An 18,919-nucleotide genomic window follows, 5' to 3' on the forward strand; every position below is an offset into this window, starting at 1 on the left:
AAGCATGAACGCAGCACTTTTATTTATTATTAATTTAGTTATTTATTACATATTACAGAAAGCTTGCTGAGAAATGCTTTGCAAGAGGCGATCTCCATGGTCTCCAAAAGCTGACTGCAGCCTCTTGGTGGCCACTAGGACCCACAGAACCGGGTGAAGTTCAGTGACTCCAAGACTTTGGAGAACATCACATGGGAGAAGCCAACCTCTCCTCTAGCCTGCCTAAACCACGGCTTGTGCCTATGGGCTCAGCTAGAAAGGCTGCTTGTTTTCTAGCTGAGCTGTAATTATTTCCAAAAGGGATCAGGCTAAGATGCTTCAGAAAAAAGTGCAAATCTCAAGCACGAGTTCATAAGGTTATGTGCTTACTCAGTGTGACTTTAGGCAGCCAGAGCATGTCTTACATCTCAAGCTTGCCTTCTGAATCACCAAATTCGCAAAGAACAAGCGATTTCCTTGTGCCGTAACCAGTCTGACCTCTTCTTACACGCTCTTCTCTGGCTCAGGCCTCCTCAGGACTTGGCTGTGCTGAACTGGCTTCCTTCAGGAGACCTTGTTGGCTTGAGGAACTGCCGTCAAGGCAGCATTTCCCTGAGAATGAATTTATTAAGCCTCCTTTATTTTAAAACAGGCAAAGCTTGTTTCAGGAGAGTGGAAACTTGCAAAACCTATTTTAACTCTTCCAGCTGCCTCAAATCCTAACCAGGTGGTAGCCAAACCCAGACAGCTGAACTCGCTGACAGTGCCCACAGACATCCCAAACACCTCCCACAGGGGTCCCGGGGAGCCCCCAGTCCTGTGTCACGGGCCCCTGACAACCCGCAGCCCCCCACTGCCAGCTGTGGGGCCCTCCAGGCCTTCTTCCTAGAGACCCGAGGTGCTGTTACCGCACTGCTTCCCAAATGAATCTTACTTGGACTGCTTCCAGCTGCTTCAACCTGCAGACCCAGAAATGGAGCCTTTTTTTTTTTTTTTTTTTTTTTTTTTCTCACCCTCAGGTCAGAAGCCAGTGAAACGAAGACTGCATCAAACTGGTGTGTTCTCACAGACAGAACCGAAGTTTCCTTTAGGGAGTTGCTGTGAAGGTAATCAGGCATATATTGATGTAGACTTTTGCTTTGTTTTGGTATCACAGCTCACCATTTTTAAAACGTCCCTCTAAAGAGGGAATTTTGCAATTCATTTGACTTGAGGCAGAGTCTTCAGAAACCACCAGGACTGAGCCTTTTTTCCTTTTCTGCTGTAGTTTATGACTATAAATAACCATCTGAAGCCAAAGGAGAATTTACTAAGCTACTCATCTTTGCCATTATCAGCTAGATCTGTAATGGTAAGGGCAAGGCTAGGTTTTGACAAGATCTGCGCTCTGTTAGACTGCGTCGCCTGGCATTAACTCTGCTTCTAACGAAGCCCGGCTCAGCTTTCCCACTGCTTTCCTGAGGATGAACATCTTGCTCGTCAGCTTCATTACCCACTCAGCTCATTTGCTCCTCCTGAATGCTGGCACATTCACTCTCCATGTTCTGGAATTTCCCGTTTTCTTGAAATTAAAGTTAGCCTTTAAGGATTCATGCACATAAATTACTTCAGTGTGCTAATGTGCAGATGTTTATCTCCAGGTAGTAGCACTCCTATTTAACCATGTGGTGGAAAGTATTTCTTTATGACAGTGGAAGCATATCATTCACTTTCTTTTGATATAAAAGACTGGTCAAATACCTCTACCTAATGTGCCTAGCATCACCAGCACTGGTATCAGCCGGTTAGCATGCAGGCAAGCTCTATAGTTTTTCCCACCCTTGTCAACCATACATCTACACCAGCAGAAGTGCATACTGTAGATTTTTCTCCTCTACATCCCAAGTTATTGTCACTAGCACAAATTTTTAGGACCACCCTTGCCTGTGAATATTACATGCACATCCCTTACCGCAACTCCTCCTGAGTCTGTTAATCACCACAGTTCAGTGACTGGCTGCATTTTTTTTTTCCTTCAGTACCCAAAACCTATCCACACCCCCCTCCTCCTCCCCTCATCCCTACCTTAATTGAGCATTAAGAACTGCATTTTCTGACTATAAAGTATGGATGTATGAGTATCTCAATATGCCCTAAACCAATTCACACCCCCAGCACCTTCTCTGTGACTGAAGTAGGTAACTGCATGAAATCTTTAGTGATGTTGGTGCCCCTTAAGCCCACGACAATACAGATGCTTAGAAGCTGAGGAAACTTTGCTTGCAAATCAAGCTAGTTTGTTCTGAATTACATTGAAAAACTCTTTTTAATGCAGTTTTCACAAGGGCTACTTTTCTTCGTCTCTTAACAAAGGAAGCCAGCCCCATGCACGTTTAAGAGCTGTATTATGCCAAAGAGGTGGCATGCCCCTTGTTGCAGACTTCAGAGTTAACTACAGAATGTCAAAGGGACTTTCATTTAACCTAGGAAGCATTACGGACCAGACAGGCACCAACGTTCATGTTTCACAACTTTAATAGAATATTCTATCTATTCTGTACAAATTGAAAACACTGTATTAAGTTACAAATGTGTAAGGTAAGGCTGGAGCACTCTACATGCCTGGTCACAGTGTTGATACAGCTGCTATTCAACTGCTGCCAGAGGTTGGCAATGGATGCTGAAACTAGAAACATGTACCTGAAGTGCCGCACAACAACAAAAGGTAGTTTTGAAGACTTCAGAGCTTTAAGAAAAATTGTGGAATGGAATAATTTCAGTGTTGCAAGTAAGACACCAAAACTTCAGATTTATTGAACTGAATTTTGTTAAACTTCTGTGTTCATAGTGAAAGGTCCTTCCATGCTGGACACTAAGCAATAAGACTACTGGAAATTTTCTTTGGCTGCAACCCACTTCCATTGACAGCAAGTTTGGCCTTTACATTTTGATCTTCATCCAGAAGAGTTGTCATTTTGATAAAAGTTCGTTTCTTCTGTCTAGACTACTACATTGAGACCAATTCAAATCATTTGTTGTACAAGTACCCATATTTTATGCAAAACAGGAAGAATATTTTCAAGTATATTAAAAACTATTAAAAAGCACTAATTCTGTCAAAGTACTTACAAACATGAATAAATAAATAGTAAGATGAACAACTAAGTCTCAAATATGACACCCCCTTCAATGAAGTAAAATTACTTCAATTCAATTGGTTTTACTGAGATAATAAATATGACATTTAAAGCTGCTCAAGCACTAGTTCAATTTGTAGGTTGCAAGAAACATTAAAAAAAGGGGGGAGGGAACTAGCAAAGAGTTCATATTGCTCTATCCGTTTCAGCTACCATACAGGTAATCCATTTACTTTAGCTTCTCAGCACATTGCTATTCCACAATTTTCAAGGTTTTAACAAGAAAATGGATAATCTTCGCTTGGTAGTCTGGACTATTCCCCTATGCATAGGGCAAAAGGCTCTAAAGGCCTACTGACATACTTAGCTACAGTGTACCAACGGCTGTAGAGTGTGCTTTATTTAAACCTCTTATTTCCCAAATGCATTGAAGTTGCCACTGTACATGTTAAGCAATAAAAGAAAAGTTAGTGAAAATCATGCATTTTAAAACAAATTAATTTTAAGCATTGTTAATAAGATTGTGCTGCAGCGATGAAGTATCCTGAACTGCAGGCCAGGTATCCAAATATTTGTTACAAGTTGTTCAAATATCACTTTGAAGTGGTATTTCCTTATTACTGTTGTTTGCATTCAGCAGGTTGGCTGGAATCTTTCTGTTTAAATGGAAAAAGAAAAAAACAGTTAAAAATCAAAATGGCATACAATAAATAAAATACTTAATGAATAAAATAAATTGTCTATGCAGTCTTAAGCTAGCTAGAGAGCATTAACATATAAGGCAAGCTACATATAAATTCAGGTAATATCATAAAGTCTTCAACAGTAGTGCTTTTTTAATTCCTTCCAACTGCTTGGTACCTCATACTATTTTTTAATCTGTATTTGCATTCTCTAAACCCCATCCAGTAGGCTGAGGTTCAAACAAACCAGAAAGCAAGTGATTTTCTACTCCCCCATCCAAAGGCTCAGTTTGACTTTCAGTTCATATTAAACTAACAATAAACTGCCACCTCCTCACCAGCTTGGAGGAGGGATGAAGGCAATGAAGTCAGGCTGCTTATTTTTGCAGCATAATTGAGTTTTTACTTGCTTCTTCTGCAAAGACAATAAAAATGTAATTAATGTGTTGATTTCGTCTAGGTTCTGCATCACCAGTATGCAACTATTCAACAGTTTAACACTGGGCAAGAAGTCCATATGTTAATCTGAGTATGCAAAAGCAGAAACACCTTCATTAGGGAGTAAAACTATTTCCCCTCTGGCAAAAGGAAGTGTATTTGGGAAAGAACAAGAACTCAAACAGCTAAGAACTTCAGGTTTTACATTGTACATCTTGCTTGGTTTTTGCTGTTGTAAAGCAGTGTTCTTAGAAAGCAGAAGAATTTACTTCAGTGTATTTCCTGTTCGCTTCTCCCTTTACTGTTCTTATTATAGCTTATTATAAGCAAAATCTAAGTCACAGAAACCTGCTGAATTCTAGTAAAGAAAAATAAAACTAAAATATGACACCTTGAATGCCACCAACTGCAAAATAAGATGTTTCTGAGTAACCATCCTAAAGAGGAACTTTTTAATGTTGCAAAGGAAGCAGACATGCAAGAGTTCATCATGCATCAAGCGACCAAAAGCTAAGACAACTTAAGCACTGTGCTTGTAGAAGAAGAGTAAGAGATGCAACCAAGATACTTTATCAGAAAGTTTGTCCTGAAGAAGATTTTTTAAACCCAGACAATTATTCCCTTCACCACCTAAACTGTATAGGGCTGGAGGTCACTATCGTTCCCACTGGAAGTCTAGATTACAGCCTAATTTTGTCTCCTTTGCACAGATATGCTAGAAATGTTCAACTCCTTTGTGATTTTCCTCCCTGGTGCATCTGGCTAACTTCAACTCCGTACTTTCTCATCTGCCTGAATTCCCCAGAAACATGAACTCATTTTCACTGATCCAGCACTAAATGCAGCATGAATACCCTTCTTTTCAAGAAGAAACGTTTGCACAAAGGTAGTATACTTTCTCAAAAATATCTGACTGCCACTGCTAATTGTTGCATGCTAACAAACACCCAGCATTTTTTTAATCAATAAGATTTTCAGAAATGCCTTTTTCTAACAGCTACTTTGTATTTGAATGTGGCAATAGAATAGTGCACAGCACCACTCCCTCTCCCACACACCCTCTGGCTAAGAGCTGTAATCAAGTAACAAACCAATTATTTACAAACTACTTCAAAAGCTTTTAATCTCCCTCCCTTCCTTCCTATTCACCTCTAATAGGAAATCAGACTCATTCAGGTTGACCATTGCAACCATTTTGGCCAAATTTTAATGGCCAAACAAAACCCCTATTTGCTAATTTTGCTAATAAGTTTCATCTCTTCTTCATACTTGTCTTTATTTCTGTGTAAGCATTTAAATTGCAATTATTGCGATTAAAACCTGCATCACAGGACCTACAAAGTTTCTTTTTAAGGATCTTTCAGTGTTGACTACAGCTCTCATACAAAGAAAAATATAAAATTTAAGAGGCTGTCAGATACAAGTCAGTTGTTGGAAACTTTAGAGAAAACAATGCCAGTATTTTATACTACTTTTGACTTACAGTTCAGGGCATATCTCTCTTGACAATACATATCAACTGTTTAAACTGGGCATAAATAACAAAGTATCTCAGATCCAGTTTCCAACATAATCATTTTGCTTCCCCTACTGCAGTAGCACAGCACTACTCCCACCAAGCTGGCCAGCATGAGTTCCACGTTGCCTGCATTTACCTGTCAGCCTCACGTCTCAGGATTAGACAGTGAGATGCAACAGCACAGGTTGATGACTACCCTTTTCTTCAAAAGTTACCGCTTCTGCATCAGGCACGTGAAAGCTGAAATTTAATTTTTGGCCTGTAACTGCTCCTGAAAGATCCAGACCCTAGGTTGTAAGTGTGATTGAGATACTACATCCATACTCCCTCAGGCATGGCTGTTAGTTTGAGCTTGCTCTTCCCATGCTGCCCTGATTGCTGGTGACATTTGCACAGACAACCACTACCAAAATCCGTTTAGAGCAGGGTCTGTTCAAAGCTGCTATTTCCTCCACAGTAGCAAGATTTCCACTCACACTACGTTTTCCTAAATTAACTCTCAAAAGTATCTTGAAAATGTTGGTGAAGTGTCTCAGCAAGGCAACAAAGACCAAAAAAGGAAAGACTAGAACCAGCAAAGATAAGGAATTTTATCTCATTTTATAATAAATCAGTAAACAAGTAAGCTGAGATTCACCACCATCACTACAGAGCCAAACAAGAATTCTTGTTGTATAGAGAATTTCTTCAAGACAAGTACTGAGCAATGACTTAAATTCACATGAACTGTGACAGAACGTTTTACTTTAATGTCTTTAAGGCAATTATTTCAGAACATTTACTTAGGCTGTGCAAGCGGTGGTTTAAACTGCTCTGGGGCCTTGATTCCAGCTTGAGAAACTGTTCCAATCAAGATACACAAGCTAAATGAGACTCCCACTTACTCTAAAGCTTATTAATTTTTAACTCCTTCATTAGCAAGTATCTATATGTAAAGCTTTTGTGTCACTGCTTCTTGTTTATAGCACCACTTGTTTGAAACAAACAAATAATAATACTCCTGTTACAATAGACCTCAACATTTTTCTTCTGGGATTTCATTACCCAGAAGATAAATGCAAGAAGCTTCAGCTAATTAGCTTACATACAGACCACTTCTTCAGACATCAGCAACCAGATCAGCTGAACTGTATCAACTGCTTATGGACAGAGGACATGCACTGAATGTAATGAGGAAGTTTCAGCTAAAATTTGCAGGATCAGAGGGCTAAAAGGGAGAAGAAAAGCAGATCTGTAGTAGTATGAATCTCTCTCTACAAACTGCTTCCATAGCTTTCATACATACAGCCCACTGCTTCCCTTCCACCTATCCAATTAATTTGGTGTCCTAGAGAATGGGGGCATACATCCAAAGTACCTGTGCCATTTACGTTGGTAATTTAATCCTTTCAAGCCAGATTTTTTTTTTTTTGCGTAAAGTTATTATTAAAAAAAGAGACACTGAATTCCTTTTAACCTTCAGTGTTTAAACAGATTAGGCAGGATATATTCCTAGCTGAATAAGAGAACAATCAAGCATTCACCTCCTTACTTCTACAGATCACTTTGGGAAGCTTCTGTTACACAAGCATTCCATCTGCTAAAGCAGCTGTGCAGGCACAAGCAGCCCATCGAGATCTGATTCCCAAACACACTTGGCTGCCAACAACAGTGGGATCAATGCAGTCAGTAGGCACTAAAGCCAATGCCTTTCCAGCACACAAGGAAGAAAGCCTTTCAATATTTCATAAGTTTTTAGCATGAAATAATCTCCAGTTAGGTGTCATAGAGATAAAGCTTATCTTTGTTCCTTTTCTAACATACGTTCTTGAGAAAAAAAAAGTAAGGATATCAGAGAGATGCGGGAAATAAATTCACACCTAACTGGAGCTAAGCAAGCACAAGGTCTGAACTGCTTCCTCCACAAACAGAGAAAACCCTACAAAAGGTTCCAAAAATTAATTCTCTGCTAACAAGCCCTTCAGCCACTGTTACTTAAAAGACATACTAAGCACCCTGAAGCAGGAGTACTCTCTAACACTGGATTTTTAGCTCATAATTCAAACCGGTGTTGTGTATTACCCAGTCAACTAATTCTCTATTCAAGCATAATACCAGTAATATGAAAAAGGCAGTTAAACAACAGGGCATGCAAGCACAGAAAAATATACTTGTCAAAATAAGCTACTTTATCTTGACATCTTCTGAAGCTACTTTCAATCATATGACTGCTCAGTCTTCCAAAGCCACAACTTATACATAGCACAGCATTATGTTCTTTGTATAATGATACTGACCTGGTTCTAACTGAACAACTCAAATGTACTTAAATCTGTCAGGAGCACGAGGGAGGAAGGAGGAAGAGGTGACAAAGCAAAAAGAAAAGTGTTGACATTTATCAAGCAAATGAAGTACAACAACAGAGGAGGAGGTAGCATGGAAGTGACTGAAAAGGCAAAAATTGGATATGAAACAAAAACAGGGTAAAGGACCATTATTTTTGTGTACGTGGAAGGGAAACTATTCTAGATGTAACAAAAAGGAAGGGGGAACTGAAAGGCAAAGAAGGGCAGGGGATGGGGAGAGACAAATCCAGTGAACAGAGGTAGCAATGGAAGATGGGATTAGGGGGCATGACCCTTAAAAGGCAAAACCAAAATTCCAAGTTTACTTGAAAAATTGAAGACTGGCTAACGATTTTTAACTGTAGTAAGGGAAGACAGTTGTGTAAGACTGCAGCAGCATGACATATAAGCTGTCATGACAAATGAATGTTCTACTACAGCAAGTGAATAAACAGTGCAAGTATGCTGAGACAGGCTGGTTGGTTTTTCAAAGCACATCAGATTGGAAATAAATACAGCTTAAGTGAATTGAACAGAGACAAAATACTTATGAGGGGAGGAAAAGAATTAGAATATAGCTTCACATAAGTAACAAAAAACACAGAAGCCTAGAATACAGAAAAAGAAGCATGGAGCCTGTTGCAGACAGTGTTCTCTGTGAAGCATGGGAAGAAAGGTGAGAGATAGTACACAACAGAAGGACTTTCCTTCCTTTTAAATAAAAGGAGAAAACTGAGGAGAACAAAACCTACTCAGAAGCATGAGTGCTAAAGAAAATGCCTCTTCAGAATGACTGACTGAACTTGTCAGGCAGTGTAAGTTAAGAATGTTGGAAAGGACACAGCAAGTAAGTCAATGACTTACAAGAGTTCTCAAGGAGAGCAGAGGAGATATTTAGGAATTTGCAAGTATGCTAGAAACAGTACAGAGGTGCAACATCAAATCACAAACAAGGAAAAATGAAGTCTGACAAGTCTCAGTATCTTTTATCATGTGTACAGAAAATAGCTTGACTGCTACAAAAGCAAAGCAGAAGTTGTGCCAGGAAGGCAAAGAGGTCATTCTGAAAAATCTACTTTCAACATATGATTTAAAGGCATTCATCTCTGTATGCATTTCTTTTTGTTTTTCTGAGCTCCTAATAAAACCTAAACCCTGAAGTTCCCATTCCCCATTTTCTTTTCCCCATACAAGGAAAACAAAAACCAAAAGACTAGCAAACAAACTACATTACATGGCTACAATGGGACTTCTTGGAAGTTAGGTATGAATGGAATTCCACCTTACCTAGAAATGTATGAATGATAAACAGACTTAAATTACACCTAAATGGGAAAAAATTGAAAGGAACTGTCAGCATGAATGAAAAGTGAAATGTACAAAATAATACAGGAGGCAATAGCTATAACCTTCCAAGGTACTAGAAGTTCTTTCTAAAGAATAACAGATTTCACACTTCTGCCATTAAAAGGATCTTACTTAACATGAACGTACTTTGACTCAGAACTAACATTTCGTTTCTCTGCTGTCCCACCTTTTCCCATTACAGGTACACTACTGCATTTTGATCCTTCAGAACAGAGTAAGAACATTCGTTTCTGCCATATGAATCCTGTTTGATCCATCTTTCCTGAAGACAGACTTCCTTTACAGCAGTTCTCAATAAAGAAAAGTAAGCTCAAATCTTGATATGGAGACAAAAAACATGTACTAGCAATACGATGTATATTAACTACGTAAGTCAGAAAAGTGACATGTTAAGCTGCTGTAAGACTTTCATCCACAGATCAAGTAGTTTTGCATACCTTTCACTTTTTCATCTGTGCCTTTAGAAAAGATTAAAAGTTGATGTTTTAAGAACTAAATAAGTACAAGTCTTTGTTTTCATTGTCCTGGCTTCACTAAATACAAGTATTAGCCTTAATGTAACTGAAGGACTGAAAAACACCTATCAGAAGGAGCATTAGGCCTTAGGCTGAGTTTTAAAACAGGTCACGCAAAGTTTAAAAGTCAAAAGGTGGGGACTAACTTCTTGAATCCTAGCTGAGCACGGACATGTGGAGTCCAACCTGCAGCCATTAAAACAACCAAAAAGAACAATTCTAACAAAGAAAGTAAATGAATGAAAACTAGTTGAGACTTGTCAGACTAATTCCAAGTTGAAGTCCAACTACAGAAAAATATTTGAAATAAGACCTTTCTAAAGGAAGAGAGATATACTTATTACACAGAGGTGTTGCTAAGAGGTAAAGACAGAAAGTTAAGAAATTACCTTAATTTATATTTATCCAAACTTAATTTTTTCTTTTAAGAGCAATTTGAGTACTGAGGAAGACAAAAACACAGCAGTCAAGAGGTAGGCTTTTTTTTTTTTTTTTTAAAAAAAGTTAATATTTTCAAACTGCTATAATCTTAATTACATTGCTCAGGGTTATAGTGTGTACAACACATAAACATACTAACATTCTTACCTTAGCATCACTCTCTGCATCTTCCTCCTCTTCTCCCTCCTCTTCCCCCTCCAACTCCTATGACAAAATAGAGATAAACTAACAGAAATTAAAACAGGTTAAAAGTGCAACTTTTTCCAATGGAGAAAAAAACAAAATAGCAAGTATTACCACTGTATTCCAGAGTGTTTCAGCAGTCAACATTAAAACTACTTAGGCTTGATTAAAAGAATTCAGCATCTTCTAGATCTTAAAGCAAAAATTTTCAAAGAAGATTTAAAACACAAGATTTACAAGATTCAGCATGACTTAAGGAAACCTTCCTACATAAGTTGCTGCAGTCTGCTAGTGATTTTTGAAGTTCTACCCAATGCATTACTTGGAACATCGCAGTTCTGGTAAGCAGCATCTAATTTTGTTTTTTCACCTTCTCCCAGAGCCTCTCTATTTATTTGGCCTACTGGGGACAGATGAGGTATTCTTCTACAGGATTTGGCAGTATTTTTGCACTGTTGTACACATGCCTACTACACTGGGTCTGGCTAGGATGTTAACTTTCCCTGCAGCAGCCCATACAGTGCTGTGCTCTGCACTTGTAGCTAGAACAGCAGTGGTATCACACCAGTGTTGTCTGCTGCCGAGCAGTGCTGGCACAGCATCAGGACTCCCTCTAATCCTCCTAGGGGGTGAGCAAAAAAGAGAGAAAAGAAACATCACCAGGGCAGCTGACCTAAACCAGCCAAAGGGATATTCCATACCATATGATGTCACACTCAGCAATAAAAGGTGGAAACAGGAAAAAGAGGGGAGGGGTGAAAACATTTTCTTGGTGTGAAAACATCGGTCCTCCTCCCAAACACCGGCTATGTGCGTTGAGGCCCTGCTTCTAGGACGTGGTCAAGCATCACTTATTTGTGGGAAGTAGAGAGTAATTTCTTTCCTCTGCACTTCCACATAACCTTTATTTTTTTTCCCCTTTCCCACTTTCCCTTTTTCTTCCTCTTTAGTTCAATTGTATAGTTAATAATAATCTTTCCTTAATAATTATAATTGTTTTCCCTTTAATTAAATTATCCTTATCTCTTTTCTTTACTTCTATTCTTTACTTTACTTCTTCTTTACTTCTATTCTTTACTTTACTTCTTCCCCTTCTCAGCTAAGGAGAAGGAAGAGTGAGAGAACAGTTGTGGTGTTTAGCTGCCTAGCATGGTAAAACCACCACAGTCCTTTCTGGTGCCCAACGTGGGGCTCAAAGGGTTGAGATAACAATAGAATTGACTAAAAACACTTGTAACTAACACACTTGCTAGTCACCACATTCAGTGTCCTGTTAATATTGGCTTGTTTGATCATGTATCATGCAATCCATGTCATGTTCTCCTTTCTCCTCTACATCTGATCCAGGAATGTGCTACAAGCTGTGTTCATTTTTTTTTAATTATTTTATTTATTTATTTATTATTATTTCACTGTGCTGCCAAGCACTGGCCTTCAGTTTCATCTGGCATTCAGGCTCTGCACTGTTATCATTTGGGTCTCATGGAAACTACCTTTTATAGAATATTCAGAACTACATTGCCTTCCTTTCCTCATCTGGATGTCAGTTTATGAATAATATCAGGAATAGGTACCTCCTCCTTCTTTCACAGTGGGCTAATTACAACAATTTGAGTATTTTGAGTATCCATATGTAACCCATATATTGCTATTTCTAATTCTGAATAACTGGTTTCCTCTTCTCTCTTAGTCGATTGTTTAGAAAGCTTACCCAGGAATCTGTCTCAAAACAGTCTTATGACAGGTGGCAAGGCGTGTGGGAGGATATAGGCAGGTACCTGTCACAGGTGTCTCCTCCAATAGTTTTGAGCTTCACCCCCTGAACAAGTGCAAAATCCTAAAAACCTGATAGAATGTTTGAGTTGTATGTCCTGACCCTGATAATGCCAGAGAATGACAGCTTGCAGCATTGTGCTGGGTCCTGGCTTGCTCCTATCAAACACTGTTTAACATCATCCAGCACCCTGAAGAGAGGGAGAAAGTCTGAGTCCGATGACCAGATAACACATGCTGTGGCTGACCCAGAGGACCAACCGATATGGTATCAGTCACCCCCATAGTCAAGTCTAAACAATGGAAATCAGCTCGTTTAGTAAGGGAAGAAGCCTCTCCTAAGAAGGAGGGAGAAAGGGAAAAGGCAGGCACCTCTAAAGCAGAGTCATCACAAAAACAGCAGGAAGAAGAGATGGAAATCATAAAGGAATCAGAAACCACTCGATCCCTATCAGCATATGAGGGTGTTCAAGCTGCTTCAGAAGTTGTGGGTACAGAAGCACAGCTCCTCTTGGCCCCACAGCTACCTGTATTACCTTGGACGTTCAAAGGGAAAATTCCCACTACACACCATGCGACTGATGCTACATGGAGTAAGTGCATAGTGTTAATTACACAGCGGGCTCAAATGGGAAAACCTAATTGCCCAGGAATCCTGGAAGAGATCATGGACTAGCCAGAAGACAGATTTAGGAGTGCCGACAGAAGGGGTAACCCGTGCTGAAGAGGCTCTGCCATATCATGAGTTGCCAGAAGACAAAAAGCAGTATGTATTGTTTACTGACAGATCCTGCTGCGTGGTAGGGAGCCATCGGAAATGGAAAGCTGCTGTGTGGAGTCCCACACGATGAGTTGTGGAGGCCACGGAAGGGAAAGGCGAGTCAAGTCAGTATGCAGAAGTAAAAACCATACAACTAGCCCTAGATTGCCAAAAAAGAGAAAAATGGCCAGTACTGTATCTCTACACTGACTCATGGATGGTGGCTGCAGCAATGGAAACAGAGCAACTGGCAGTGCAGAGGTAAAGCTATCTGGGCTGCTACCCTGTGGCAAGATATTGCTGCCCAGGTAGAAAACCTGGATGTAAAAGTAAGTCATGTAGATGCCCACATGCCCAAGAGTCGGAAGAACATCAGAACAACAAATTAGCGGATCAAGCTTCAAAAACTGAAGTGGCTCAGGTGGATCTAGACTGGGAACGGAAGGATGAGCTGTTTGTATCTCGATAGGCCCATGAAACATCAGGACATCTGGGGAGAGATGCCACATACAAATGGGCTCATGATCGAGGGGTGGACCTGACCATTGAGGCCATCACACAGGTTACCCATGAGCATGAGACCTGTGCTGCAATCAAGAAAGCCATGAAGGTAAAATCTCCCTGGAACAGGGGAGGTGGATAGGGTTTCAATATGCTGAGGCCTGGCAAATTGACTATATTGGACCACTCCCACAAACCTGCCAAGGCAAACAGTACATACTCACGATGGTAAAAGCAACTACTGGGTGGCTCGGAACATACCCTGTAAACCATGCCACAGCCTGAAACACTATCTTGGGCCTAGAAAAGCAAGTGCTGTGGCATCATGGTACACCAGAGAGAATTGGGTCTGTTTCGGAAATGACTCCCATTGTCAATCTTGTCACCTCCTGGGCCAAGAGGCATGGTATTGAGTGGGTGTATCACCCACAAGCCTCTGGGAAGGTTGAGAGGTATAATGGACTGTTAAAGACTATGTTACAAGTATTGGGTGCTGGGACATGCAAACAATGGGACATAAATCTACCAGAAGCCACTTGGCTAATTAACAATAAGGGGTCTGACAGCCGTGCTGGTCTTGTTGAAACAAAACCCCTACACACGGTGAAAGGAGCTAAAGTCCCCATAGTGCATGCAGGAAAGTGGATGGGGAAGGCAGTGTGGGTTGCTCCTGCCTTGGGAAAAGGCAAACCCACTGATGAGACTGTCTTCGCCCAAGGACCAGGGTATACCTGGTGGTCATGCAAAAGAATGGGGATATCAAGTGCGTGACTCAAAAAGATTTAACCTTGAGAGAAAACGAATATGTAACCTAAGTTATATGTTGTAGGAAGACATTGCAGGATCAATGACAGGTCAACTTTGCAAGGAACTGGGCAGTGCAATAAGGACTTGAGCTCAGCTGGTGTGGGCATCCAGACATCCAACTCCGCCTGCCCTAAGTGACCACTTAGGCAGATGAAGACCAAATTGTCAACAGTTCTTATGAACATTTTCCAAGAAAGACCAATAGAATGAGAAGATATACCTGCCTATTAATCTGTTAAAGGACAAGGAATAATGGTGATGAGAATACTTATATGCTAAAGTATGGGGGATCTGAGAGTGACACATGCTATGGAATAAGGGGTGGAGGTTGGTAGCAGAGGATGGTGGTGGTTTTACCGTGCTAGGCAGCTAAACACCACATCTATATCCAAGTAGTAACATCTGGCACTGCGTACAGATTAAAAATATATGTACATTTCTATCACTATTCAGCTTAAAAATATAAATGTTTAGTCCTCAATAGCCTAGGCCCAAAAGTCTGCATTACAACTTGCAAAGATAAAAGCAACTGCAGTCTGAAAGCTGCCAGCTCTTATCAGACCACCAGCTCAGTAACTTCTAATGCACTCTACTCTGGTGAGGTTGATGACAGTCAGGTATGTACCTTTAACCAATCAGCAAGAACACCACAGCAAACATAGTAAAATAAAAGTATAATTGCCTGTCAAGGATATTAGTTTATTCAAGTGTGGTATCATTTAGTGGTTTTGTGCAAAGCCTTTCATGGTATGCTTGTATTCATACAACACTGCAGTAAACGGACCAGAGCTCTTGGCATACTAGAACTTTCACTCTAAATTGAACCTTTAACCCTAGCAGTTGCTCCCTCTCCTTTTTTTGAACTTGGTATTTGGCAGTAACCAGTCTTAAGACACACGACAACTAAAAAGTGAAAACCAAATTTCATTGCCACCTAAGTAATAGGTATTAGAAAAAAACAAAGGGTCTTAGCACTCAAAAAAAAAAAAAAAAAAGCTTCTGCTTTTGACTTGTGACAGAAAATAGCTCCCAAAATTCTAGGAGAACCCTAGGTTAAGTGCTCTTACAGGAAGTAACTTTTTTCTGAAGACAAGTAACAAACAAATTTTACAACTTAGAAATGCTGAACTCTTTTGGAAAGAAGTACCATATACAATTTCAGGACTGGAATACAGTAGGTAATTAGTTATCTATAAAAGATGTAGTATGCATCTCACCTCCTCTTCACCTTCTTCACCTTCTTCAAACTGAAAAGCAAGACCAAGAAGTTTTATCAACTCTGCTAATATTCGCATAAAATCTCTGCAGTTACAGTTCTGGCACACTGAAACACAGTACTGCAAACTAAGCCCCTTCTAGAAGGGAACATTAGCAGCTCACAATAAATTGAATGGTTATTTCCTATTCCCAAGTAATAGGAATCTCTTCAGATTTTGTTATTCTCACATAATTAATAATACATACTAGTCTAATCAGAAAAGTAAGAGGGACAGCTTCTAGATATATGGTGACTAATAAACAAAATGCTGATGGGCATACATACATTATCATCATCCTCTATAGCCTCCCCAGTGAAATAAAGCACAGCACGAGGGACTATCCTTTCACGGAAGAAGTGACCAATTTCAAAATCTGCTGCTAAAGTAAACTCAGAATCTTCATCCTGTAAAGCAAATCAGTTTGAAATAATTTCATTCACTCCTCTGTAGCACACCACTTTCTTTTTTTAATTGAAAAATAAAAAAGTTACAGGTTTGAGAAACACACCATCAACCGTTCTGGTGACCTGCACTTAATTTTGTAGCAATAAAAGAAATATTGCAAGGCTAAATCCAGATTTGCAAAACTGCCATTTAAAGAATTTTCTACCATCTACGTACAGGCTACTGGCCTGCTAAAAAATGCATTCTATTAAAAATAAAGCTCACATTGACTTTGCTGGCCCTGACACCTTTCATAGCAGAATTGTTCAGACTGTTTCAGACTTTCGCGAAGAGCTGGTTACCAGTTGCGTGACTAGAAAAAGTTATGACCTTTTCCCAACAGTGACAGTTACAGATGTATCTTATCAAGACATGCAACAGCAAAAGATCACAGGATTTAGAGAAGTCAACAGTATCTTTCAGTTTATCAAGGTAAAGTTCAACTCCAGCAACAGCAAAAATAACTAAGATATGCACAATTATTAAAGAATCTGAATAGTTAGCATAGAGATGGTGAAGAAGAAAACAGTAGAGAACAGTTGTGCCATTTCAGAAACAAACTTACCAACGACTCTCCATCACCAGATACTGCAAAAAAGAAAAGACAGCACATTCAAGTAAAGTTTGAATATCGAGGTGGGCTAGACTATACAAAAATGACAAAAACATAAAGACCTTCTCATACCAGAAAGCACTGGGATAATTAAAGACTTCAAAAGCTAACAAACTTTTAAAGTCAATTTAGATCCATCTTAAAATCAAACCCATAGAAACTGTACCTGCTAAGAACGTGTGCTGTGATAAAGGCACCAAAGCTGCCACGTAGCAGCCTCATAGAGCAATACACCTTACTTCTGCATTAGTTCTGTAAATGCAGTAATTTTATTTTGCTAAAATAAAATTACTCCCTTCCTCCCTTCTCTTCAAACACTGATGCTACCAAATTTATCTTTCATCAGGAGTTTACAAAGTATTTTGAGAAAAGGCCTAGAGCTGCATCTACGACAGACTAAATCAGAATGCAGTCACAAAACTGCTCAGCAGAATTAAGGAAGTGTCTTTTTTTTAAAAAAATAAATAAAACAAAAACAGAAAATCTCTACTTTCATCAAGTGCCATAGATTTTGTCATCCTACTGTGAAGTTTATGATTTGGTCCTGACTGTTCTCAAGTTGACAATACAAGTATTAACTGCCAGCATATGTCATAGCCTTAAGACTTCTTAAACAGCAACCTCTAGAATTTGTCTTTTACATATAAAAAAAAAACAATATAAAACCATCACAAGGCAAACTAGTCACTATCCCTTTCTCAAAACAGCATCTACACACATTCCCTGTGTAACACAATAAGAGAAACTAACAACTGCTTAAGTTAAGACGTTTTTGTACTAGACAAATTAACTTTGGAATTATTTATCACTTGTTTAATTCCTGTGCAAACAGGGATTTGTAATATGATTACAAGGTGCATAAAAGCCTACAATTAAATCAAGACCTAATGTCAGTTTTGTTTAGTACATCTCTAAAGTCCAAAGTAAAAAGCTTCTTTCATCTATATTTGAAAAAAGAGTACAATGGGAGATGTATCAAATATATGATGTTTTTCAGAATACACCTAAATTGCTTTAAGTACACAGCTAGCATGAGATAAACCAGGAAAATTAAGAAGGTATATGGAGCATCAGGGATCACTAACGAATCACAGAACAAACTGCAGAAAGTTCTAATGCTCAACACAAAGGTTTAAACGAAACCAACATTCTGGAACTTTGACCAGAACTGGAAGAGTCCTTCACATTAAAAATCTCACATTGATGCATGGAGCCATCCTGTGGTAGAACAAGTCAACTTCTTTAGGAGATTCTACAGGAGACTCCACATACAAGGAATCCTGTTTACACAGCACACCTAATTGCCAAATTCTACAGAATAACCCCAAACCAAAGTGATCTGCTTTGATGGGCTGCAGTTTGCCATCATCCTCCAGTAACAAGTCTAAATATACAATGCAGCAAATAGAGTTTATAGAGTTAAGCTGTATTTACATATAAAAGCCACTGCATTTTAAGAATCCTACATTCTCAGTTTCCAAGCTTACCCTTTATTGGGTTGAAGAAGTTAAAAAAAGAATCGTTAGGTACTTGTTTAGTAATCGTCCGAACTGTGCCTCGACCCTTGTGTTTCTGTTTTTTCTTGATTGTTTTAACTGTAACATTTTTTCCTTTCTTCCAATCAATAGTACACCTAAAGACAACACGTGGGAAACAGAATTTTAATGCAACACATCAACAGAAATAAAGAATTGAGTGCTGAAGCAACAAACAAAGTAAAGATGGTTTCCAGTTTTCTAGTTAAAGCTACTTTTACACACACACTGGCATCTTAATCTACTTAACAAGATACTCCGGATGCATCATACTGCTGGAGACTACGTACTAGGTGTATGTTGGATATACCAAATAACCAAATACTTTCCTTAACAGAAAACCTAAATAGGTCATCTTCTCAGCATAACCACTGCCCCCACCCCACCCATGCCTTAACACCTCTTTGGCCCAATTACTAGAGTTTTGTAACTGAGGATGTGATTAAACTAATCCATAACACCCCAACAGTTAAGAATGATTCTTCTGACAGCCAGGCCAGTGGAAAACAATACACAATTTGCCCTCACTGCAGGCCAAGGCAGTGTCCAGTTACCCTGAAAAGCCCACCAAAAAGAGTGGCCAGGGAGAGGCACACTAGCTCTCCAAAGAACAATGCTCAGACTGACTTGGCAGTAAGATATAGCAAGCTGGAAATAATGA

The 18,919-nt window shown here is 39.3% G+C and overlaps 1 protein-coding gene across 11 annotated transcripts in view; it reads right to left on the minus strand.

The window, feature by feature from the left end:
• Nucleotides 1-2,475: 2,475 nt before the first annotated feature.
• Nucleotides 2,476-18,919, minus strand: part of NAP1L4 (nucleosome assembly protein 1 like 4) — a 31,880-nt gene continuing 15,436 nt past the window's right edge. For 5 of the 11 annotated variants that reach the window (XM_084520633.1, XM_084520632.1, XM_084520636.1 and 2 more), the window contains 6 exons: nucleotides 18,211-18,356; nucleotides 16,676-16,698; nucleotides 15,951-16,070; nucleotides 15,625-15,654; nucleotides 10,531-10,587; nucleotides 2,476-3,751 (listed from right to left, as the gene is read on the minus strand). In XM_084520633.1, the coding sequence (XP_084376759.1) occupies nucleotides 3,713-3,751; nucleotides 10,531-10,587; nucleotides 15,625-15,654; nucleotides 15,951-16,070; nucleotides 16,676-16,698; nucleotides 18,211-18,356 (415 nt within the window). In that variant the 3' untranslated portion in view covers nucleotides 2,476-3,712. Of the gene's footprint in view, nucleotides 3,752-9,346; nucleotides 9,385-10,331; nucleotides 10,385-10,530; nucleotides 10,609-15,624; nucleotides 15,655-15,950; nucleotides 16,071-16,675; nucleotides 16,699-18,210; nucleotides 18,357-18,919 lie in introns of all 11 variants that reach the window. The other 6 variants (XR_014693445.1, XR_014693446.1, XM_084520637.1 and 3 more) reach the window with 4 other exon arrangements.

The sequence above is a fragment of the Aythya ferina genome (genome assembly GCF_964211825.1).
Source record: "Aythya ferina genome assembly, chromosome: 5".
In the NCBI taxonomy this organism is placed as follows: Eukaryota; Metazoa; Chordata; class Aves; order Anseriformes; family Anatidae; genus Aythya; species Aythya ferina.